The following is a 24,725-nucleotide window of genomic DNA, read 5'->3' on the forward strand; positions in this document are numbered from 1 at the left end:
GAGAACCTCCGACGACGACTACAGAGCTGAAATGGACTTCGCACATGTGCAATTCCGCCTAGAGAGAGAAGGAGAGAAAAAAATGCAGAGAGGACTTTTTAAACTCCCAGCGAGTATCCCCATGCCGTATTGCGGCTATATGCACATTCAGAACCATGGACAGCCGCCTGCTGTAAGTAACTTAACAAATAATACAGGGAATTTGCCAAATGATTTCCCAAAGTTAAAAATGGATGGGTCTAACCTCCTGGAGTAGAGTCAACAGCTCCAGGGTGTTTTTTTGAGGGAAAATATATTGTTTTTTATTACTAACCCCCCCAGAAAGGCCCTGGACTTTTGAACTGGACTGCCTGCACCACAAGGCATTTTACCTACTAATCTCCAGTATTTCTCCCACCATATACCCCAGTATCAAACACTATTTAACGGTATCAGAATTAATGCAAAAAATGTACGGGCTTTTCTATAGTGAGAGCTTGGCAACCACAACCAGGATTTCTAAAGAATTCTATTCTGCTAGAATTAGGACAGGGGTTTCCATGAGTGAACACCTGTTAGGATTAAACACCACTAGGGCTGAGGTACACCTAAGGGGGGAAATTGTGTTAGACCAGACCATGAAGAGCGTGATAGTTAACTCCTTAGATCACACCTGGGATAACTTTATCACACACTTAGATTCACTAAACCTGGGGCACCTATCCATTGACTGCCTATCCAACAGGTTGATAGTGGAAGACAACCTGAGGAAGAGCCACCCCATGTCATGCAGAGAGCACAGGCCTATAAAGAGGGTAGACTTTCAGGACAGGCAACAGGACACAGCAGAATGCTACAACTGTGGGTTCAGAAGCCACTATAGAAGGGACTGCCCCAGAAATTTCAGGGAAAGGGACAGACATGAGCACAGGACCAGACATCCGGAGAGACAATCAACAGACAATAGATATAGGCGCAGGGACTCTCCCAATCTAAGGGATAGAAGGGGAAACAGGGACAGTTCCAGGGACAGCCAAACAGGGTTGCTGTATGGGATAGGAAAACACACTCCAGTGACACATCAAGACAGGGAGGGCACCATGTGGCTCGTAGATTCAGGAGCCACCAATCATACAACATGTATGACAAGTAGTAGAGACAACTACTCTCTTCATTCACAGAGGAGGACTTCCTAGTCAAGGTAGCCAACCAAAGTGATGTCCGAGTAACAGGGAAGGGAAACGCATACCTACCAGGAATAGGAGAAGTAGAGGGGGTATTGCTAGTCCCAGAGATACCTCACAACATCCTAGCTGCACTGAAACTCAGCCAAGAATCAGGGATAGAAATAACTTTGAAGGGAGGAAGGGTTCTCATGAATAGAAACAGGAAGGACATAGGGAAGGTAGTAGTTAGAGGAGGGCTACCATACCTACACACTGAGAACAACAACATACATAGTATAAACGCCAACATGGAGACAGAGATAGTTGAGACAAACACTGAGCCAGAAGAAGGTAAAACCGACAATGTAGATGAAGGGGGCCAGGAAAATAGAGCTGCCAGCACACACGAACACAACTCACACAGTCAGAGGAAACCCTATGTAGGCAAGCCCATCCACGATGACTGTGCCCACCTGTTACACCAGAAATTGGGGCATGCTAGCTTTCCTATTATTCAAAAAATGACCAATTGTACTGAAGGTATCAAAGTAAAGGACTATGAAAATTACCTCGAGTGTTCGGTCTGTAAATGCTCAAAGTTAAAAACAAAACCTAGGCCCAAGAAGGCAACACGCACCACCAGTCACATTTTCAACCTAGTACACATGGACCTAGTGGGGCCTTTAAGGCCATCCATAAAATACAAAAAAAGATATTTTCTCACCATTGTAGATGACTACAGTCGCTACGGCTTTGTATACACACTGAGCCACAAAAACGAAGCATATCAGAAATTTAAAGAGTTTTATAAGAGGGTAGAAGTCCAACACAACACACAGATAAAACAAATAATGACCGATAGGGGGTCAGAGTTTCTCTCAAGGGATTTCACACACTGGCTCAAGTCTAAGGGAATACTACACTATACATCCTTGCTGTTTTCAGTCTTCCAGAATGGGGTGGTAGAACGAAGGAATTCCACCCTACAAACCATGGTTAGATGCGCATTAGAAGATGCAGGGATTGGCCAACATTTTCGGTCAGAGGCCTTAGTGTGTTCTAATTACACGCTGAACAGACTATGGTCTAGCATGATTGGCAAAACCCCATACGAGTTAATATACAATAGGAAGCCACAAATAGGACACCTACATGTATTTGGGGTCACGGCTGATGTACACATACCAAAGCAACTACGACACAAGGGGGACAACGTATCTAGAAGGCTTAGGTTTATGGGTTACGAATCAGACACCAAGGGGTTCAGATTTATAGACAGTAACAATAGGTTCATCGTATCTAGGACAGCAGTGTTCCATGAACAAGTGAACTGGTCCAAGATACACCTCAACGAAATACTCCCCAGACAGGAGATAAAGCACAACACACAAGAACAGGCCAAACAAACCACTTTAGATAGCGAGAGAGAAAGGAAACACAAACCTATACACCAGGGAGTCAAAATCAGTGAGTGGAAGGGAGACCACCCCAAGATAAAGATAGACACACTCACACAGAAAGAAGCAAAATACCTACACGACACCGAATCGATTCCAAACAGACCTGTTAGGGCAATGCTTAACGCATTGTAAGCCGCCCTGAGTCTCCGGAGAAGGGCGGCGTATAAATCAAATAAAAAAAAAAAAAAAAAAGCAGGAACCAGATGCCCAAAAGGCTTGAGGATTACATACTCCACATACATGCCAACCCAATTACTCCAAACTCGTACGAGGAAGTGCTCAAACTCCCCCAGAAAGGAAAATTAAAATGGGAGACAGCCATGGAAAAGGAAATGAGCAGTCTAAAAGAGTTAAATGTGTTCACACCTGCCAAAGTTCCAAAAGATAAGTCCCCAATAGAAACTAGATGGATATTTAAAATCAAAACACTAGAGGGTGGCAAGACACTGTACAAGGCCCGGTTGGTGGCTCAAGGGTTTGCTCAAAAATGCCCAGAGGACTATACCGAAACCTACTCGCCCACCGTGAGAGCAGAGAGCATTAAAAGCGCCTTAGTAATTGCCTCCATCCTAGGTTTGGAAGTACACCAGTTCGATGTGCAGACTGCATACCTACATGCCAAACTGGACAAAGAGATTTATGTTAAGGCACCACACAGCAGGGACACACGCAGGGGTGACACATGGCTGCTCAACAAAAGCTTGTACGGGTTGAAGCACTCTGGGAAATGGTGCTTGAAGCGATGGGATTCACTGCAACACCAGCAGACAACTGCTTCTTCGTTAGAAGGGATGGCGGTTCCCTGGAATACGTGCTCATCTACGTGGATGACATATTGTACATTGGCAAACACAAAGAAAAATGCAACTCCTTCGCCAGCAAATTAGGTGAACATTTCTCACTAAAATCTTTAGGGAAGATAAACAAATATCTGGGTGTACAAATCAATAGAACACCCAAGGGATTTCGCTTGTCCCAAAAAGAGAAAATCATTGAACTATTACACAAGTGTAACATGGCAGATGCCAAACAAAGTGAAACACCCATGCAACCAGACTTTGTAAAGAACATGTATGGCGAAGCACCCGAGTTCAAAGACAACACACTCTATAGGTCAACCATAGGGTCACTTTTGTACATTGCCAATTGGACCAGGCCCGACATTGCCCTATCAGTCAATTTACTGTCCAGACACGTAGGCAAACCCACCGTATACCACTGGGAAGTAGTCAAGAGGGTACTCAGGTACCTGAAGTGCAGCTCAGACGCATGCTTATGCTTAGAACCAGATACACTCGATGAACCAACCCTCACCTGCTACGCGGATGCCGACTGGGCAGGAGATGTAAAGAGCAGGAAGAGCACTTCAGTTTACGTGTTCTTCCTCAACAACAGCCCAGTACACTGGTACACAGGCAAGCAAAATCTAATAGCCACATCGACCACTGAGGCAGAGTACATATGTCTATCCAAGGCTTCCAATAACTTGACGTGGTTTGATGACCGACTCACCAGTATCTGGACCGAACCCGCCTATCTCATTATCATTCACGAAGATAACAAGGCTGCTATTGAAATATCTGGGGCAGATGCCATAGGCCAGAGATCCAGGCACATTGACATAAAGCACAAACATGTGAGACAACTTTCAAAAATAGAGTTCATCAAAGCCACACATTGCGACACCGAAGAACAAACGGCAGACATACTAACGAAACCCCTGCAGGGCAAGCAGCACACCTACCTAGTGTCCAAACTATGCGTTCTCCTCTGTACTCCTCCCCAAACACAGAACACACACACATGCGGGTTAGGCATTTAGAGGGGGATTTGTCACGTGTAAATGTCTTACCCACACAAGTAGGTACACATGACCCAGGACTGCAAGGGTTAACTCACATAATCCATACATCCACCTCCCCCCTAGACCACTCCTTACCTCAGTCTCCACCTCCCAGGTATATAAGGTTGCTCCACGCTGCTCCAGATATTCTTGCTGATGATCGCTGTAATGAGAAGATCAATGTTAATAAAAGGATACCTGTTTAAATATTAAATGAGTCTATGTCTGTTATTGGGTCGGATCCTTGAGATTAGTAACAGGAACAGCTGACATCTCGCAGCAATATCTTTAAACATGTTTAAACGCAGCAATATATTTATCATCAAACATCAACATCTGTCCATTCCGGCTCCTTGGGAAGGACTTGATCAGTGGATAAAAGTGGATAAATAGTTCAGTCTAAGCATCTGGCTGGCTGTGCAACCAACCACAATAATAATATCTCCACCTTCTGGTTTGCAAACACCTGGTTGGGCATCATCAGAAAGAAAGCTGGGCTAGTAGAGCTTTTCTTTCCTTCTTAAGATTTCACTGTGGAGGGGGTGTTGACTTAGCACTGGCACTTTTATATTCCTTTTAAAAAAATCACACTCTGGTTTTGGGCATCTAAAATAAGGCTTTAAAGTATCCCTGACTGTATTTTTACTTGTTGGAGAAAAAAGTCCCTCCATTTGTCATGCGTGGTTTATAGCCCAATTGGGAATTTGAGTTTTTCAACTATAAGGTTTCCATAGCAACATCTCCTTTTCTGACACACTGAAGCCAGCCATTACCTTTAATTGATTTGACCAACTGTTCTTTTTGCAGGTGATTGAAGAAATTGAGGAAATGATGCAAAATTCCCCTGACCCTGAAGAGGAAGAAGAAATTTTAGAGAAGGATGATGGTGGGGACACAAGCAGTCAGGCTGATTCCATCCTTTTGCAGGAAATTCAGGCCTTGTCACAAAGCCTGAACAACAATTGGTCATGTGAAGGTAAGAAGATGTGGTGCATTGAAAGGAACATGTCTTCTCTCTAAGTAAAGTGTTGTTTTCCTTTGACAGCTAGTTTGTACAACTATCCCTGCAGCTTTTCCTGGGTTGTACCATTTCAGACTGTAACAAAGCAATTCAGATTCTTCTGCTTGAGAGGATAGCTAATACATACGCCCACATATTTACAAATATTGTATGGTGAATAGTAAGACTTGAGGGAGAAACATCAAGCAAACATGTGACACAACAAATATCTAATTCCCATCTGCAACTTCAAGTGGTCCAATTCGGGGTGATATTGATTCAGCTGTGTAAAAAAGCTTACTTCTTTTCCCTCAGATAGTGAGGAGGTTAATGGGATGATGGAACTAGGATTGCACGATTCCAGAAGCCAAACTGTCATGGTACAAAACTCAATGAAACATTTAGCAGACACAGAGCTCTTTCTGTTGTGCAGTTGTGAATATTTCCCTCTGGCTGTCTTGTGTTTGTAACCTACCTAACTCTGGTGAGAATGACTTGTCTCTGTGATATGCAGGTCTGTTGTGGTTATTACGCATTGCCTGCCCCAAAGTTCAATTGCATCAGTGAAAAAAGAAAGCAATGATATGGATTTGCACAAAAATCTTCTCCTTCTCCTTCTCCTTCTCCTTCTCCTTCTCCTTCTCCTTCTCCTTCTCCTTCTCCTTCTCCTTCTCCTTCTCCTTCTCCTTCTCCTTCTCCTTCTCCTTCTCCTTCTCCTTCTCCTTCTCCTTCTCCTTCTCCTTCTCCTTCTCCTCCTTCTTCTTCTCCTCCCTCCCATCCCATCCCATCCCTTCCCCACCCCTCTCCTCTCCTCTCCTCTGCTCTCCTTTCCTTTCTGTGCTCCTCTCCTCTCCTCTCTGTGCTCCTCTCCCCTCCTTGCTTCCTTTCCCTTTCTTCAAAGCAGACAAAAATATACTGTACCAGGTGGTTCGGTTCGGTTCTATTCTATTCTATTCTATTCTATTCTATTCTATTCTATTCTATTCTATTCTATTCTATTCTATTCTATTCTATTCTACTCTACTCTACTCTACTCTACTCTACTCTACTCTACTCATATTGATGTGTGCAGATATTTGTTCTCTTTGTGCTAATTGTGGAAGAGCATATCAAGACCCTAAAGACCTTCTTATGTTTCCTTTCTTTTTAAACCAGATTTGCACCATGCAGCCTTCTCAATGGAGATTAGTTTTAATAATGCTGCATAGTCTAACATGTCTGTGGTTAGGAGATAAGAAACTATATTGCAAGTGCAGGAAAGGAGTGACAAATAGCCAAGCAAACAAAATTTAAATCACGATATAAAGCAATATAGCTCTATCCTCTTTCAAATGTAGGATGACTTTTATGAAACAGAACCTAAAGTATAGATTCATTTTAGCTGCACTGTATCTTCTCTTCTTCAAGTTACTGCACCAAGATGTTGTTGTGAAGGATGAAATCTACTCAATTTCTTAGTCATGACATGGGATTATTTAGTTGTTCTGCTGGTATCTTTTTCAAGGAAGGAGGGGGGGTACTTCAGTACTGTGGAGCTGGGAAAATATTTTAAATTTACTTAAATTTACTATTTTGAGAAGAGCAGAAAAAAGCCATGATGGCGCAGTGGTTAGAATGCAGTACTGCAGGCTACTTCTACTGACTGACTGCTGACTGCAATTTGGCAGTTCGAATCTCACCAGGCTCAAAGTTAACTCAGCCTTCCATCCTTCTGAGGTGGGTAAAATGAGGACCCAGATTGTTGGGGGCAATAGGCTGACTCTGTAAACTGCTTAGAGAGGGCTGTAAAGCACTGTGAAGCGGTATATAAGTCTAAGTGCTATTGTTATTGCTAAATTCTGCCTGACTTTTACCCCTAGCTTTGAGGGCAGAGTAAAGGGAAAGGAAGATGTTAATTTTGCGTTCTCTATTTATCCAGAAGTCTGTACCTCTGACATTTTAGAAGTTTATCTCAGAACAAGACACAAATTCCATGATACAAATGGAATATGCTTTTGAAGTGTGAACTAATCTTTCCAGTTTTTGCAGTCTTTAATGCTGATTTATTTATTTGTAGGCTGCCCCATTCCTAGAACCTGGGGTGAGTTACAGTTTCTCAGAGCCACAAACATAAGGTGCCCAGGTGAAAAAAGAAGCAAATAAAAGCACACAGACACCAGAACCTTCAACCCAACTATAAACTGAACACCAAGCCATTTAAAAAATCACTGTAATTCTTAAAGAGGCTCATCTATGAATGTTTTACTCATTAAGGAAGACCACAACATGCTTTTAAGGGACACACAGAAAGTCTCTACCAATCATTCAGTCCCAGTGTATGTGCCTTTAAGTCAGTATCCCTGACTTAAATATGCTCATCTGTTTCCTTGTATGCTGTCTGTGAACACATATTGTGAATGCATACGAAATACAAAAACTATGGAATTATTTTCACATTTGGGGAAACGTCTAGTGGGGAACAAAGCTGGACCAGCCACATCTTGGTTGCCTCCAAGTTCAGTAGGTAAAACAGCATTTCTGCTGAGATTTCTTGAAGCAGATTGCAATCCTATTTTTGGATTCTTGGCTTGGTGACCTAAAATTCCACTCCCTAATAATCTAAAATAATTGGGGCTGCAGTCTATTATTTCACTAATTCAACAAGTGTTTCTCAACCTTGACAATTTTAAGATGTCTGGATTTCAACTCCTAGAGTTTCTGTAACCACATGCTGGCTGGGGGAATACTGGGAGTTAAAGTCCAAACATCTTAAGTTGCGAAGATTGAGAAACACTGAATTAGAGTAACATTTTGATTGACTGATGCACTGGGCAGGTAATTTGAATTATTTTAAAACCAAGGTTTAATAAGCAATCATCATAAGAGGCATTCCTCCTTGCTAAGAATGAAAGGGGTTAGAATGCCTCTTCTAAAATCTTACTGCATGTATGTTTTCTTTCATCTGAGACAATTAATTTTTTTCATTTCCAAATGCATCCCGGTTTAACCAATTCATGTACTAAAGTGACATCACTAATTAATGAATCCATTATGGGTGTTGTGAAAAATGTCCTGAAAAATAATACTTGACATTATTAATGATCCTTGGCACTTAATACTGCAATTTGTAAGCATCTAACAGAGCTTTGCACAGATTCTAGCACTAAACTCCTTATCATGACCTTGGTCAGAGTGGTCCACCTTTCATATGAACAGGCACACTTGTTTCTTCCTAGGTTTGGGGCACATGTCTGTCTCGGAGCTTCTGGAGCTCCTGGATCGAGTGGAAGGTGCTATTCAGGATTACTCGGAGGAGCTGGTGCAGCAACTGGCTTGTCGAGATGAGCTGGAGTTTGAGAAGGAGGTGAAGAACTCCTTCATCACCATCCTGATGGAGGTGCAGAACAAGCAGAAAGAACATCGAGAGATGATGAAGAGAAGGAGGAAAGAAAAAGGGCTGAGTCTGCAAAACAATCGAATAGAAAGGGCAGCTCAGATGCCTCTTAAGGTTAGTGAGAATTCCCTGAAGAAGATGGCTTTCTGTTAAAAAGGAGGAATAGAAATAAGAACAGCATCGTTTTAAGATTCCTGTCCACCTCTTACTTTTAAGATTGTTTACAAACTCTCTTAATGTGATTTTGCTAGGTGCTCATTTAGTTAAGGGAGCTGGGAAATGAGCAATTGTGACAAATTCACAAAGGTGTTGTTATAAGCCAGTGGATGGTTGTATGTTCAGTGAATTCTTCTCCAGTGAGAATTTGATGCTGGCTTCTGGCTGATGGTCTAGTTATTGAAAAATTATCCTAGAGGGATTTTAGGATACTCTTAGCAATTTATGACTGAAATACTTCACCCTGCACAACTGTTTTACAGCTTTCCCCACCCAGGATCTTCCAGATGTGAAAGGAATGGTAATACTCAGAAAATCTAATCGGCTGAGAAATTGCCTCTGGTTTCCAACCCATCTTGGAGGGGGGCACAAATTAGGGAAGACTGATTTACTGGTTTCTTTTAATTGGAATTTCTTGATTTGTCTGGTTAATTTTATATTGGGATATAGATAAGGTATATATGTAAATCTAAGATCTTGGATATACATTCTTCCTTAGAACATGAGTTGTGCCATTAAGTACCATTGTTGGTACTTCTTGTAGCATCTGTTGTTATTGAGCAATTGAGAGTTGTGGTTTAGATGCATATCAAGAGCTCCAGTTTAGTTTTCTACCAAATACTTTTCAACCCAAAATCTATAGGGGCAGAATGGTGATGAATTTTGTCAAACTTCTGCTCCTTTTGCTCTGCCCAATGTGTTGTGTCTAATTATTAGACAGTCTTGTAGTAGCAATTAAGAATCTAAGAACAAGTCCTCAGAGTTCTGTTTTCTCCTCTTTGTAGCGGTTCAGTATGGAAGGAATTTCAAATATCCTGCAAACTGGAATCCGGCAGACGTTTGGAAATTCAGCATCTGAAAAACAGGTAAGAGTGTAATAGTTTCACCCAGAAGATACAGTTTATCTGAGGTTAAGGTTATGATTGTTGTTGCAGGGAGAATGTTCCACTGGGATGGAACCACTATGGAAAAGGGCCTTTGTCTTGGTCCCACTAGGTGGACCTCTTTGATGATGGGTACCCATACTCTGTCTCCCCAATCTGGTGGATCGAGTAGATGTAATTGGGAAAAGATGCTCCTTCAAATAACCTTCCCTCAAGGCATGTAGGGCTATAAAGATGATGTACATTCAGCACCTTGAATTGTGCCTGGAAGCAAATCAGCAACCAATGCAGTCCCATAAGAGAGGTATTTACATATTTGCAAATATAGACCTACACAAAGCCATTTGGTTCATTGCATTTGAAGTAACTGAACTTCCAGATATTTTTCAAAGGCAGCCCATGTAGAATGCTGAAATAACATTACCAATTTGTAGAAGATTGGTCTTGACCAACTGAAGGTAGTCTTGAGATTAAGGAACCCAGGCCCTTGTCTTCAGTCAATTGTTGCTCCTAGTCAGTATTATTTTTACTATTTTTATTATTCACACTTCCCAACCCTCTGACTGGTAATGACACAGATTGTAGATAAAATATGTTGTTATCTTATTTATCGATTGTGTGAACTGTCTGTCATTCCTCTTTTGGAAACAAAGCAAAGGTCAGGTTGGTTGCTTCTGATTGGAAGAATGGCTAAGATTTATAACTGCCAGTATTTCTTATTTTTAGTATTTGAACACTGTCATTCCCTATGAGAAGAAAGGGGCACCTCCGTCAGTTGAGGACTTGCAAATGCTTACAAACAGTAAGTTTATACTATGTCAGGTTATGTGTGTTAGAATTTAAGTTCCTGATCTGCCGTGTGTGTGTGTGTGTGTGTGTGTGTGTGTGTGTGTGTGTGAGAGAGAGAGAGAGAGAGAGAGAGTATTGAAAACATCTTTAATTTAAAACATTTCCTTAATCACAAAGGAGAAAAGTAAATGTTATATTCCTGTAGCATTATTTTTTTTGGAGAAATCTAACTGGGAAGAAGACTTGCCCATCTTTTTAATGGGTTTTGGGGGTTTAAGGCTATATTTGGTCCTTAGAGGGATCATTACCCCTGTAATTTGTGGCTATTCCAAACCAGGGAAAGAATTTCTATTTGTTATTTAGTTCTTTCTGATGACAGGAGAAACCAAGTGTGACTAATTAAGGAAAGATGTACCAGCATTGCTGTTCATTCAATCTATCCAAAATTCTGAACAGTTCTGAGTGGTATCTAAGTGTTGCCAGTTGGAGTGAATGTAATTCCCTTTCCTCCTCTACGTGTATGCATTGGAATGTGTGCAAAAACACATGTGTGAGCTAATAAGGCGGCATACACATTGTCTGGGTTGAGATAAATGGTTGTTTTAGAGCTTGCAAGTTGTTGTTTTAGATCGTATTGCAGTTCCTAAAATATTTTGCTAAGAAATCATTGCAAAAAAACCAACCCAATATGTCCTAGAATAATAGATTAGTTAATAACTTCAGCAGCTATTTTATAAACATCTGAATTTGCCAGCGACGGGATTTAGCCTCCCTAACTCTGACTAAATGATTTGTGGAACAAAAATGAAAAGGTTGAGATGTTGTGATGGTCCTTTGTGCATTCTGGGAGAATCATCTGTCTCCCTTTGTGTTTCTATGGCAACTGTGTTTTGCACTCACTGGAACAAACCCCGTCTTCTTTTGAAAAGAGCAGAGAGCTATGAATGGCTATTTTGTGCACACAGTGAGTTTTGTACAAATGACAATTTCTGTTTAGAAGCAGAGCTTCTAGAAGCAAAGAGGTTACCCGGGATAAATTTGTCCCCTCCACCCCGGCTTCTTTTTCCCTTGTCTAACTAACTATGCAACACTGCTTCAAATCATGATGCAAATATACTTAGATGAGATCAGGTTACTGGGTTGAAAGAAAACTTCCTGAATAAGATGCACAGAGCAAGCAGATCCTCAAAATATTGGACCTTGTATCCAAGCTACAACCAACAGTTAATGAATAATGTGTCTAGTATCCAATTTGAATGTATGGTTTTCCCACATTCTGGATAAAAACAGATTAAATTCATTTCACGTTTCATAGTCCTTCCCTAACAGGAGATTCCTTTTTAACATTTATCCTCCAATTTTATTTCCCTCCTCACTTAAATACACATTTTCAGATATTTAATCAACTAAGGCCTGTCTACCAAGGTGGAATTTGTTTGAGAGTCTGGATTGGCACTTTCGTCTATATGAAGAAGAAATCAGCTCAACATTCCACATTAGAAAATGGTAGCCTTTCGGCTTCCGGTTGGCGCCGTCGTCGTCGCTAGACGGTCTTTTAAGACCGCCAGCCCCGCCGCCCGTAAAGAGCTGCCTCTACAGCTGAGAGGTGGCTCGAAAAACTCCGTTTCTTTGAGGAAACATGAGAAGAGCCGGCGAGATCAGGTAGAGCCCCTGTGAAGTCCCCAGATTGTCTTTTTTGCTTCTGGGGAGGAAGCAGGATGAGGCTCCCTATCCAGCTCGCCGAGGCTCCGGACTCCGGGGGAACTCTGCACATAGCAGAGCCAGACGATGCGACCAACGTAATCAGCGAAAGTCAAAAGATTTATTAAAAATAAACAGGGTGAAATCTGGATCTGAAACTCAAAACTGCAAGTATTTATAATAGCCCTGTGATTGAATTTGAGAATGGAGAAAGAGAAGAGTGAAAGTTTAAAATGGCGTCCGGCTTTAGCAGCTTGAAAAAAGCTGAAAGTGAAAGTGGATTTGCCTGACTGTCTCAGTATGCTACAAAGTATCTAAAACAACAGCGCTGTCTAGAAGAGAAGGGAAAAGTTTTTTTTCCCAAAGTGTCTTTATGTTCTTTCTCCCTTAGAGACTTGATTAACTCTGAGAGGATTTTGTGGTGGTAAAGGGAGAGAAGACTTCCTTCTTAAAAAGAGTTTGTCTGTGTGGCAGAATGGCTTCAAAGCCAGACAACAAAGCTGTAGGGGGGGGCTCCCCCACTCATAAGTCACAAGAGCAGTTTTTAAGCTTGCAGACCCAGAGCCAGAGACAGGAGATTGATTTTAAAGACTTGAAGGAATTTATTATTGTGGCTCTGATGAAACAAGATGCGGTTATGGACCAGAAATTTGAAAAATTTCAACAGGAAATTAAGGAGGTGGTTCAAGAAAAGTATGACAAGATGAAGCGAGATATTTTGACAGTTCTGACTGGCTTCTCAGAAGTAATTGTCCAGATTGATAAAAAAGTGGAAGAAATTAGTTTAGAAGTAGAGTCTAAAATGAAGGAAGCTGATTATAAGATTTACAATGTGGATAATAAAATGCAAAGGATTGAAAATGAAGTGACAATGATGCAATTCAAATTTATGGAGTTTGCTGTAAGACTGAGGGGGATAAAGGAAAACAATAGAGATTTCAGAAGAATTTGTGCTGATGCTTTGGCTGTGATGCTAAAGGTTAGCCCTGAAGAGGTTTTGTCCAAAATTGACAAGATTGTCAATTCTTGGGTGGCAAGGCAAAGGCAATTGCCCAGAGATGTGGTGATATACTTCACAGATAGAAGAATAAGAAATGACATCTTTCAAAAGTCTTTTGTTTCTACCCTACAAGTGGATGGAAGGGAGATTGCGATTTATAAAGAGCTGCCACCTAAGATGCTAAAGGACAGAAAGGATTTTGGATTTTTGGTGACTGAACTAAAGAAACAACAAATTTCATTTAGATGGGATGTTCCAATTGGCATAATATTGAGGTATTAAGGAGAAAAATATCGATTAAATACTGTTGAAAAAGCGGAAGAATTTTATCTTAATGTTTTTAAAATTGGCCCAACATCTCCATGTACATCTTCAGTGTTAGGAATACAGGAGGGTGATAAAGAAAAGCAAATTGAATGAGAGACTGAAGTCCAGTGGAAGCAGATGGAGATGGAGCCAATGGAAATACAAGGAACCATAGGGGGCTTTTTGGATGAGCCATTCCCGGATCTTCCCGGATCTTCCTTTAAAGGACCACCTAAAAATACAAGAGAAGTGGCTTTGGATCTTGATCTGATGTCCTACAAAGTTAAAGACCAGCGTATAACTCGATCAGCCTACAAACAAATTCCAGAAAAACAACAACAGCAGAGGTCTAAGCCAGCACAAGGCAAGAAAAGAAGCAGGTTCCACAAAACTAGAAAATTTTAGATCAATATTTCTCCTGAATATGGATTATAAAATTTTTGCAAAATTATTAGCCAACAGATTATTGCCAGTTATTTAAGAACTGATTCATGATTAAGCAGGATTTATAGAAGACAGATATATGAAGGACAATGTGAGGCAAATTATAGATTTATTGGACTATCTTGAGAAGAATAAACAGATCCCTGCAGTGCTGGTGTTTTAGGATGTGGAGAAGGCCTGTAATCGAGTGAATTGGAACTTTCTATTATAGATTTTAAGAAAGATGGATTATCTGTACGTTGAAGGGAATAGCCATGAGGCAAGAGGATTATGGGGATTATGGAATAAGGGCATGTGCAGTTGATCTGGTTGTTACCCTAACATTCTCGATGGAATTAATAATCTAGATGAAAGACTTTATAGAAGATATCATACAGAATATAAATATAAAGTGGGGGGGGTTATATATAGAAGTACTCTTCAATGATGGCAGATAGCAACTAAAGACATTAAATACACTGTTGGAAGAAGGATTTGATGTGACTGTTTAGATGCTATAAATTATTATATATGGTGGACCTGCGGGAAAGTGGGTGAAACAAAATTGATATGGTATATGGTGTTAGGCTAGGTTACTGATTGTTCAATATTGGAAAAGGAACGTTATGTTTATTATTGAAGAATGGACTCTGAAGGTGGCCAGTTTCGCAGAAATGGTGAAGATATCAGCATACATAAAAGACCAGACCCAAGAGACCTATGTACGGGAGTGGAAGAAATGGATAGATTATGTGCAGAATAAATATTAAATTAGGAAGTACCAGATAACTTTTAGTTGAATGTTGTGTAGAAATGTATAGTATACAGGGGATAGAATACTAGAATGTCAGGAAGAAATGTATACTACACAGGGGGTAGAGTAGATGGGCGGTAAAGTATTATATAATGTGATTTGGATTTGGATTTCATCCTGGGGAAGCCATGGGGGGAGGGGAGGGTAAGGGAGGGCTAGGGAGGAAAATGGGGGGGGGGAAGGGGGAAAATCTGTATTTGTAAAACTTTTTCAATAAAAAAAAAGAAAAGAAAATGGTAGCCTTTCCTATTTCTGGATTGAGTTCATTGCCCATGTCTTATTGTAAAAACCAAATTCAAACTACTGGGACTGCTGCTTCCAGAATTCCAACCAACATGCCCCAAAGTGTGTTTGCAGTCTCCCTGTAGCTAAGAGCAGAGAAGGCTGTGTTAAGTTTTGCCAGTGATTGAAATTAACCATTGTGCTAAGAACCTTGATGGGATCATAGAATATCTTTACAGCACAGGCCTTTAATAGCTTTCCTTTAACAACATCTGGTAACTGTCACATTAACACCAGGCAGCTCTGCAATTCAACACAGACCTACAACTGTGCAAAACACAGGGCAACCTGCCCTGGCCTCTTTCCCCTCTTTTTCTATGCCAGCCGTTTCTAACTTTGGTATCCCTGTCTTGATCTAAAATGCATAAAATATGTTTCTGCTTGCTTGATGGCATTTAGGGCCTTCTGTGTGATTCTGTGCAATTCTGAAATTCAGATCTTCTTAAAACAGGACCAATAAAGTGAAGGACTCATCTTAAGTGCCAAATGCTGTAGGAATAGGGCTATTTCCCAAATGATTTGTAGTTACAAGCCAGAGCTGCAATGTCATCAGAACTCTCTGGATTGAGTAGCAGCTTTGTGCCTGCTCTCCTTTTTACTCTCTATTTTTATCCCTTTTAAATCCTTTTAAAATACTCTTTTAACTTTTAAATCAATTTTAACCTTTATTTCCCCTTTTTACTTTTTATTCTCTATTTTTATTTTTAATTTTTAACTCTCAATTTTAATTTTTAACTTTTTAACTTTTAGCTGTTAATTTTACTATTCGAAAGGTTCACTTTTTATCCCGGCTTTTTACCTCAGCTTTTACTCCAGCTGGTGAAGCATTTAGTGAATGAGAGGAAGTAAGTCTTCCCTACTAAGCAAACCAGCTATCCATGGCAGTCATCCAGTGCTCAGACAACCTAAGATCCTGACTGTGGCTTATTCATATAGCGACTGATTTGCCCCAGGGAAGAACCTTTGCAGTTGTGTTTGACTGGAGTCTGGATGGCCTCTCCCAAGGGGAAGAAAAGAAAGATGGCATATTGCTCTCCAAACAGTAAGGAAGGTGGAACCAATCCTCAAAAGCAACAGAAGATTGATGGATTTTGCCAGCCTTTGCACTCAACAGTGGGTCGTGCATCCTCCCCCCTTTCCCTGCCGGTTAGCCGTGATGTTTTGGCATTGTTTGGGGATTCCCCCCTGGAGTGGGAATTGCAGGCAGAGGAGAATCAATCAGGAAGTCAGCTGGGAAGCTTGCAAACCCCTCTGCATAATTTGATGACAAATGACTCAGCAACTTTGGGTGAATCGGCTCCAGGCCGGGACAAGGGCTTAGAGTCGGAGTTTTACAACCATAGTGAATTAGCTTCAGGACTTGAAAACCAGCTAAATGTTAGTACAAGGGATTTCATTAGCCGACACAGTATGCTCACTTCTCAGACAGTCTTGGCCATTTTTGACCAATTTGTAGAGGTGCGTTTAAAGTTGGACTCTGTGATCAATTTTATTGCTGCGGCACAGACGAAAAAGCCGCAGGTATGTTCAACTGGCTGTCAGACAGAACGACCCGGCCAGATGGTGCAACCGAGGGAAAGAACAACCGGACAATATATTGACTGTAAGCATGGAAAAAAAGCAAGAGATGGTGAGCTGGTTGGACCTGAAATCCCACGGTACAGGAGTGGGGGGCGAAACAGGCGATTATTGAAGGAGCAGATTGTATTGAATATATATAATTCTGAGATAAATGTGGGTAGATGGTCTTCAAAAAGACAGATAGTGACCTCTTTGTCACAGCTTATTCGGTGTGACAAGGGGGCAGTAGATTTGGCAGCATATGAACATCTTCCACAACGTGATAATTATTTCAGAATTCTTTTTAAGTTCAAACAACAGCTCTTCCCAAGCCTTCTTATGCGAATGAGAGGATTCTTGGCTTATTATCAAATTTTACCTACCCGAGTTTTTTCTAGTGGTGAGGTCATCCCGCTAATTCAGAGAGCCCCTAGGGAGAGTGTGGCAGTGCATGGGACAGCTGTTTGGGAAAGTGGACTGAATAGGGAAAGCAGGCTGGCCGAGGTAGGGAGGAGATTTAGCGTTACAGAGGAAATGTCGGTTAGGGTTTTGGACCCAGCTGAAGTGAAACGTCCTTCAATTGGCTTGGTACAAGATGAGACATTCGATTCTGCCTGTTTGGAAACTTTTTCCTCACTTTCACAAATGGAGCAGCAAGAAGTACTTAAAAAACTTAAAGAGACAAGGAAGCTGCTGAAGCAGACTATTTCCTCTGCCACTCCTTTAGCGTCGATAGCTCTACCCCCTTCAAGGCATGATGCAGCTCCGGAGAGTCAGCAGCCTATAAACCCAGGAAGCCTGATGTCTATACACCACAAGGTACCAGAGACAGTAGATTTGATAACACAAAGTGTTGTGGGACAAACATTGGAGATGGAAGGCACCCAGGAAGGAATCCCCCAATCCCCCTTAGTGGCAAAGATGATACCAAGAAACGACACAAACGTGGTGCCTCATGCAAAATCATTTACCGTGGAGGCAGAGATTAATAGAGCCCATGGACCTGCAAGTCCGAAAGTAACAGGCAGTGCAACGACGCCCAAACAGACTTCTATTGAACTCAGGCGATTAAATGGGTGTGTGTGTGTAAATGAGGGAGGAGGGGTAGGAGAGATTATCCAAGAAGCCTGACTAGGAAATAGCGAGCAACCACGTCCTTCAAGAGTGCACTTCCTCTCTTGGAATGTGGCAGGATGGAGAGGAAGTTGGTGCACAGATGACTGTATTAAATTTTTAAATAGGTACCATGTAATTGCCTTGCAGGAGACATGGGTTAGCAGCGATGAGACCCCAATTGAGCTCCCCGGGTTTAATATTTGGCAACTGCCAGCAAAGAGAGTAGCTAAAAAAGGAAGAGCCTCTGGAGGATTGGGCATCTTGGTAAAAGCTGAACTAGGATGGAAGGGAAATGAGATATGCTTGGAGGATGGCCCTCTATTTTTTCAAGCAATCCATTTGGCATATGAAGGGAAGTCAATGATATTTGCAAATGTGTACGTCAACCCAGCAATGGGGGATTTGTGGGAGGCTCTAGAGGTAAAAATATTAGATATACGGAAAAAATTCATAAATACACCTCTAATTTTGGCAGGAGACTTTAATGTGCGTGTGGGTCCCTCGTTGGAACCTTTTATTGAAAACGGTACAATTCCAGAGGGATATTTACATAACCAACGATCATGGGTCTCCCAAGACAGGAAAAAGAACAAAGATGGGGGGAAATTTCTAACTATGGTATACAACTGTAACCTCCAAATTGTAGGCCAGTACTCGGAGCTCAGAAGGTACCCCATAACTTTTTTTGGCCCCAAGGCATGTAGTTCTATTGATTATTTTTGTGTCTCTCACAGCCTAGTAGCAGGGGCAACTTCGGTCTTGACGTTACCAAGGCCAGAAAGTGATCACCTCCCGATTGCGACGTCCCTGGCAATCCCTTCAGATTTAAGGAAAAGGAATCAAACAATCCAACAAATAGGCCTCAACTTAGAAATAGCCCAAGAGAGAAGATTAACATGGAAGAGGGTTGATAGCAAAGCAGTGACTGAATTCATGATTTCACCATGTATGGAAGCCTTAGCGCATATATGCGCAAACAGTACGGGTGAACAAGAGCCTATAGTTTGTTTTGCGGAAATATGCCATAAATTGAAGCATTTTTCCATGACTACCAAGCCAATGGGCCAGTCTGATTCCAGTTACTCAACATGGTTTGATAATGACTGTAAGGAAAAGAAAAAACAGCTTAGGAAATCACTTAGGAGATACTCAATCAGCCCAAACATGGAACTACAGAAGGAGTATATTACCATAAGGCAGAAATATAAACAACTACTGAAGAGAAAAAAGGCCTCCTATATTGACAACTTATGGGCTGGTCTAGAACAGGCAGCAAAGCTGGCCTCACCCACACTATTCTGGTTGGAGGTCTCAAAAATTATTAGAGATAGAAAACTAATAAGTGACCCAAACATTAGTGCAGAAAGATGGGAGAAGCATTTGGCCACGCCAGCAGCAGCGGAAAGCTCTGATGAGCTTATATCCTCTCCGAGCTTGATACAGGAATATGAAGCCTTACCGCAGTGGGAAGAAGTGTCAATCACAGAGGTGAGGAGTTTAATCTCCTCCCTGAAGACAAACAAAGCTCCAGGACAGGATGCGCTCCCGGCATCGTTATTTAAAGATAACATAGCCTGGTGGGCGCCTGTCCTGGCAGGTCTCTTTACTTTTATCAATAGAACAGGGCAAATTCCTGCCAGTTGGCGTTCATCAATAATTATCCCCTTACATAAAAAAGGCTCTAGAGATAACCCAGATAATTTTCGATTAATTAGTCTAATCGATATTTCAGCAAAAATTTATGCTAAGCACTTGCTTCATAAATTAGAGGACTGGATAATGAGAAATAATATCTTAGCTGAAGAGCAGTCAGGTTTCAGGAGCAGAAGATCTACTATGGATAATTGTTTTGTGCTGGACCATCTAATAACAAAGTTTAAGTCTTGGAAAAAACCTCTGTATGTGGCATTCATAGATTTGAAGGCAGCCTTTGATACAATTGATAGAAAAATTTTATGGGATAAATTGTTATATTTAATTCGACTGTTATACACGGAAACCCAAGTAAGAGTTCGAGTGAATAGGTCAGGATCGGTAACAAATGCAATCCCATTAAAAAAGGGCGTCAGACAAGGTTGCATTTTAGCTCCAACACTTTTTAACTTATATTTAAATGACCTCCCAAAATGTCTGGAAGATACATCACTCCATGGGCCTAGTATAGGAACAAGACAGGTCAATTGCTTGTTATATGCCGATGATATAATTTTGTTGTCGGCCTCACAGGTGGGGCTACGAAGGTCACTTGGGAGGTTGGCAGCATATTGTATAAAAAATCGCCTGACAATTAATATAGAGAAATCAAAGGTAATGATATTTAGCAGGCAACAAAATATGAGGAGATGGGTTTTAAATGACAGAAGAATAGAACAAGTTCAGTCATTTACCTATTTAGGGCTAGTATTTCAGACAAATGGCAAATGGAATAAGCAGGTAAAAGCCGGAGCTCGGAAGGCCATGGCTCGGATGGCTCAATTAAACAAACTTATTTTAGAGAAAACTCCATCTTCATTAATCCCAGTGCTAAAGGTCTTCCAGGCGAAAATTGAACCAGTACTTACCTATGGGGCAGAAATATGGGGGTCAGTTAAGCTGCCTGGGCTGGAAACTCCTCAAAATAAGTTCCTGAGGAGAATTTTGGCAGTGTCCCCCGGAACCCCAGCATGTGTAGTAAGGGCAGAAACAGGAGTCCATGTGACTAGCACTAGGGCCTTGTTGAAGACTGTTTATTATTGGTTGAGAATAATCGAGATGGAGGAAGGGAGGTTACCAAAATTAGCGCTAAAGGAGCAGATTATCTCAAGTAATAAAAATAACTGGTTATCAAGAGTTCTGAAGCAGGTATCTAGCTCTGGTATCCCTTTAAATTGGCAGCAGTACGACTACAGGCAGATCCGAAATTGGATTGCACAGAGATTTAAGGACATAAGTGCCCAATCGGATATTGCACAGGTGACAGCAGTAAAAGTTTGCCCCTGGTTATCAGCCAATAAACAAATTTTCAAAATAGAAAAATATTTAGCTGTGCCTTTGTTTCCCATCCTGAGAAGATTCTTTACAAAATTGAGGTTGGACCAACTTGGAACAAATATGCTCTGGGGTAGATATAAGGGTATTCCTGTAAGGGAAAGGGTCTGTCTATGTGGGACGGGGGAAGTCGAAACAACGTCCCACGTAATTTTTGATTGCCCCCTATATTCAGACCTGAGGGAACATCAACTGGGCAGGATCTTTTATAACAGCACCCCTAAGTCTAAAGAGCACTTTTTGCGATATTGTTTGTTAGGTTCCAACTTGCAGTTGGTAAAATGGATTGCTAAATTTGTGGTAAAGTTGATGGAAAGGAGGGCAAAGTTGGTGCAGCAAAATGCGGTAGATTGTAAGAATGACCACTTGATCTAACAATGTAATTTTAATAGCAGTTAACACTGATTGGGTAGATGCAGGGGCGACATTATAATATAATTTTAATTATATTTAAATGGTACTTTAAATTATTGTATTTTATCCCGATTTTATTTTAGATCGTATTTTATTCTAATTGTATTTTAATTGCGAGTTATTCCAATCTTACTTAATTTGTTTTACCAAACCTTTGTAATGATTTGTCTTTGTAATTCTGCACTTGATATGGCCCAAAGGGCTAATCAATAAATAAAATTGAATACAAGCCAGAGCTATGGGTTCCATAATTCTGGACTCTCCAAATTAGCTCCTGTGTCTCAAGTAGTCCAGAACATTGGCAAGTTGCAGAAGATCTGAATATAAGTCTGGTTTGCTTCCATATCTGGAACTGATGGGGTGCTATCTTGCTCCTTGCCTCACTTGGCATATAAGGATTGGTTGTGGAAGGTAGAGTAAATGTGGCAGGGGAATAGTTGATGTTTCAGTGCCCAGGCAGGTTAAAAAGAGAAACAACTCATAAACAGGACTCACTAATGATTTTTGCCCCAACTTGTTTCCTCAGTTCTCTTTGCCATGAAGGAAGACAACGAAAAAGTCCCTACACTGCTGACTGACTACATTTTAAAAGGTAAGAGTAGGAACAGAAGAATCAGCTGCAGAGTTAGATGATGGGTCCACTAATCTTATCTCCTTGATTCAGCAGAAATTATTCTGCAACGCAGAAATCTTTCTTAGATTTTTAAAAATTGATATCCAAAGCTTTCACTGGAGTCATCTGGCACTGAATATGCAGCCTTTCCTACAGAGGCCAAAAGAAAAGATGACACCACTTACGTCTTTCTCAGTCTGGGCTGCATCTTATGTCCTACAGTTTTCTAGCCCTCATATTAGGATGCTTAGCAATAATTAGTTTGCGGAGTTTCTTTTTCTCCTTGGTGTATAACTTTGTTAAGCAAACATGCTTGAGCTGATGATCTGTTCCTGCAGATCACTGTTTTTTTTTATTAAACTGCCCTATATAGACATGAATTCAATAAAATGAATGTATGTCTTTTTAAAAATATGTACATTTTGTTGAACAAGTTTTAACAATGGAAGTCATGTTTCAAGGACTGAATTTGCTTTTTTGATGGTCTTGGGCCTTCTCGATTTATTAGTAGTGCTTATAGTAGCTCCAGGAGAAGAAAATATCTGCAATTCAAGATGGAGCTGTGGAGTCCTCTCTGAGGTGCTCTCTGAGCTTGGTTGTTTTCTTGCAGAGATTTCATGACCCAGTAGGGAACATCATAAGGGAGTGGAGTTTGTTCTCTGTTGCTTACCCTCTCAGTGCTGGGGGGAATATTGTTTTTTTCTTGGTTGCTCCCTGGTTAGGCTGTTGAGAGCAAACCCACTCCCTTCTAGCACTGATGATGATACTTAGTTGGGTAATGAAACATCTGCAAGAAAACAACCATGAGAGCACCAAGGACCCCACAGTCGTCCTCCTTCCTCTCCACAAACCTCATTCTCTTCTAGCACTGATGATATTACCTAGTTGGATAATCAAACATCTGCAGGAAAACAACCAAGTTTAGGGAATACAAATGGTTCCACAGCTTAAAGTAGCTATTCATAGAAACAGGAACAACAGTTTCACCCAAGTTTAGGCTTGAATGAAGAGTATTGAAGTTAAAGTAGATTAAACACACGCACACACTTACAGTATAATTGGGACATTGTGAGAGCTCAACAACAATAAAAAGAGTTCCGCTGTCTGCTATCAGGTGTATATGCAAGGGGCGCTGGTATTTTCTCATCAATATACACTGCCTGAATTAATGCAGCCGGGAACTGAGTCTGGATGAATCTAATTTCCTTGTACTAATTTGAAGGAAAGTAGGTAGAAGATGCACTGCCCTCAACAGTGATTGTCTTCAGCCATAGCAACTAAAGAAGTGAACTGTTGAGAACATTTTAATGATTTTTATTAAGTTTATGCTCTTAGCAGTAAAACCAGAATCCATTGGACTGAAGAATTCCATACACTGAATTTCCTTTCTTTCCCTTCTTCCAGTTCTCTGTCCTACCTAAGCTCCACATTCTGAGCATCATGAAGACAACAGGAGATCAGGCCAGGGTGTCATTCCATCACAGGACTGCATGACATAATGTACACTTCTGAATTGTGTATTTAAGATGTATAGCATTAACTGGGGTTAAATACGAGTGAAATTCTATCCTTCACTGTTGGTTTCTAGTCATAGTCAACATTGAATGCATGAGTGAAGGCAAGGGATGCGCGTTCCCCCACTCTCTTCTCCCCCTCTTCTCTCTTTTGCCACCTCCGTCTTGGAGGGCGGGCATTGCTTTATTCCATGTACCCTCCTTCCCCCTTCCCCCAAGCAGTTATGAGACTAATTTGAATACTGAAATAAAACTTTCATTTAATTAAAAAGTTGTCATATTTCTCGAAAATTTTATTGCTGGGAGGAAAAGTTTCCTTTCTGCTACAAACAAATTCATTTCGATTTGGGTAAAAAGATGATTTTGTTTAGCACACGCTATGCAGAAAATAGATTCCCAGATATCAGTGAGAAGAGAAACCAATCCAATATTTAATTTGTAGAACACTTAAAATGTTGGAGCGTAGGAATCAAGGGAGCTGCTTCACTTCCAGACTGTGCTAGGAGAAAAAAGATACTTCCTTTTGTTCACCTTGTGCGGAATCTGAGTGAAGAACCTATTGTTCCTATTTGGTACCATGGTCTGTTTGGCTGGACAAGGAGCAACTTCTCATTTCCCCAAGGCTGGCATGTCCAGATGAGTTTGTGTGTATGTGTTTCCTCTCCAAGTGATGCCTCACTAATGTATTGGACTTTGACAACCAGATTCTCAAGCCAGCATGGACATATGCTGAAGAGAACCAGGTTGGGAAAGGTTGGTGTGTGTGTGTGTGTGTGTGTGTGTGTGTGTGTGTGTGAGAGAGAGAGAGAGAGAGAGAGAGAGAGAGAGAGAGAGAGAGAGCAAGAAAGAGAGAAAAGTGTCATTATAGGTTCACATTATATAAAGTGACATCCTTCTTGGAGATTAATTCTGCTGCTGAAAGTAAGTCCAGAGTAGACATTAAGATTGTGTGCCCCTCACCGTTTGGCTCACAATACTGACATAGTGACATGCTTGGGCCACCTCCTTTGCTTCAATTAATGCTCCCTTTAACATTGTATATTGATGAAGGTGCAACTTTGATTTTATTCCAATCCTTCATTGATTTACTCTGTAAATTCTATCCACTTGTATCTTCTTTTGGGGGAAAGCTGCATTGCATTATTTAGCTTTCTGGGATGAGAAAAATGATGGTTTGTCATTTGTATTTTATCGTCTTCTTGATTCCAACCTTGTCTCCCTGCTGCTCTAGTATTATCGAATGAA

The 24,725-nt window shown here is 41.0% G+C and overlaps 1 protein-coding gene across 2 annotated transcripts in view; it reads left to right on the forward strand.

The window, feature by feature from the left end:
• Nucleotides 1–23,708, forward strand: part of FEZ1 (fasciculation and elongation protein zeta 1) — a 50,148-nt gene extending 26,440 nt beyond the window's left edge. The window contains exons 5-11 of one of the 2 annotated variants that reach the window (XM_070952345.1): nt 5,256–5,424; nt 7,505–7,528; nt 8,664–8,935; nt 9,823–9,903; nt 10,648–10,723; nt 21,880–21,945; nt 23,371–23,708. In XM_070952345.1, coding sequence (XP_070808446.1) covers nt 5,256–5,424; nt 7,505–7,528; nt 8,664–8,935; nt 9,823–9,903; nt 10,648–10,723; nt 21,880–21,945; nt 23,371–23,387 — 705 coding nt within the window. In that variant the 3' untranslated portion in view covers nt 23,388–23,708. The remainder of the gene's footprint in view (nt 1–5,255; nt 5,425–7,504; nt 7,529–8,663; nt 8,936–9,822; nt 9,904–10,647; nt 10,724–21,879; nt 21,946–23,370) is intronic. The other variant, XM_070952346.1, reaches the window with a different exon arrangement.
• Nucleotides 23,709–24,725: the final 1,017 nt, after the last annotated feature.

Source organism: Pituophis catenifer, unplaced genomic scaffold (assembly GCF_029215685.1).
Source record: "Pituophis catenifer annectens isolate HBS135680 unplaced genomic scaffold, rPitCat1.0.hap2 SCAF_12, whole genome shotgun sequence".
In the NCBI taxonomy this organism is placed as follows: Eukaryota; Metazoa; Chordata; class Lepidosauria; order Squamata; family Colubridae; genus Pituophis; species Pituophis catenifer.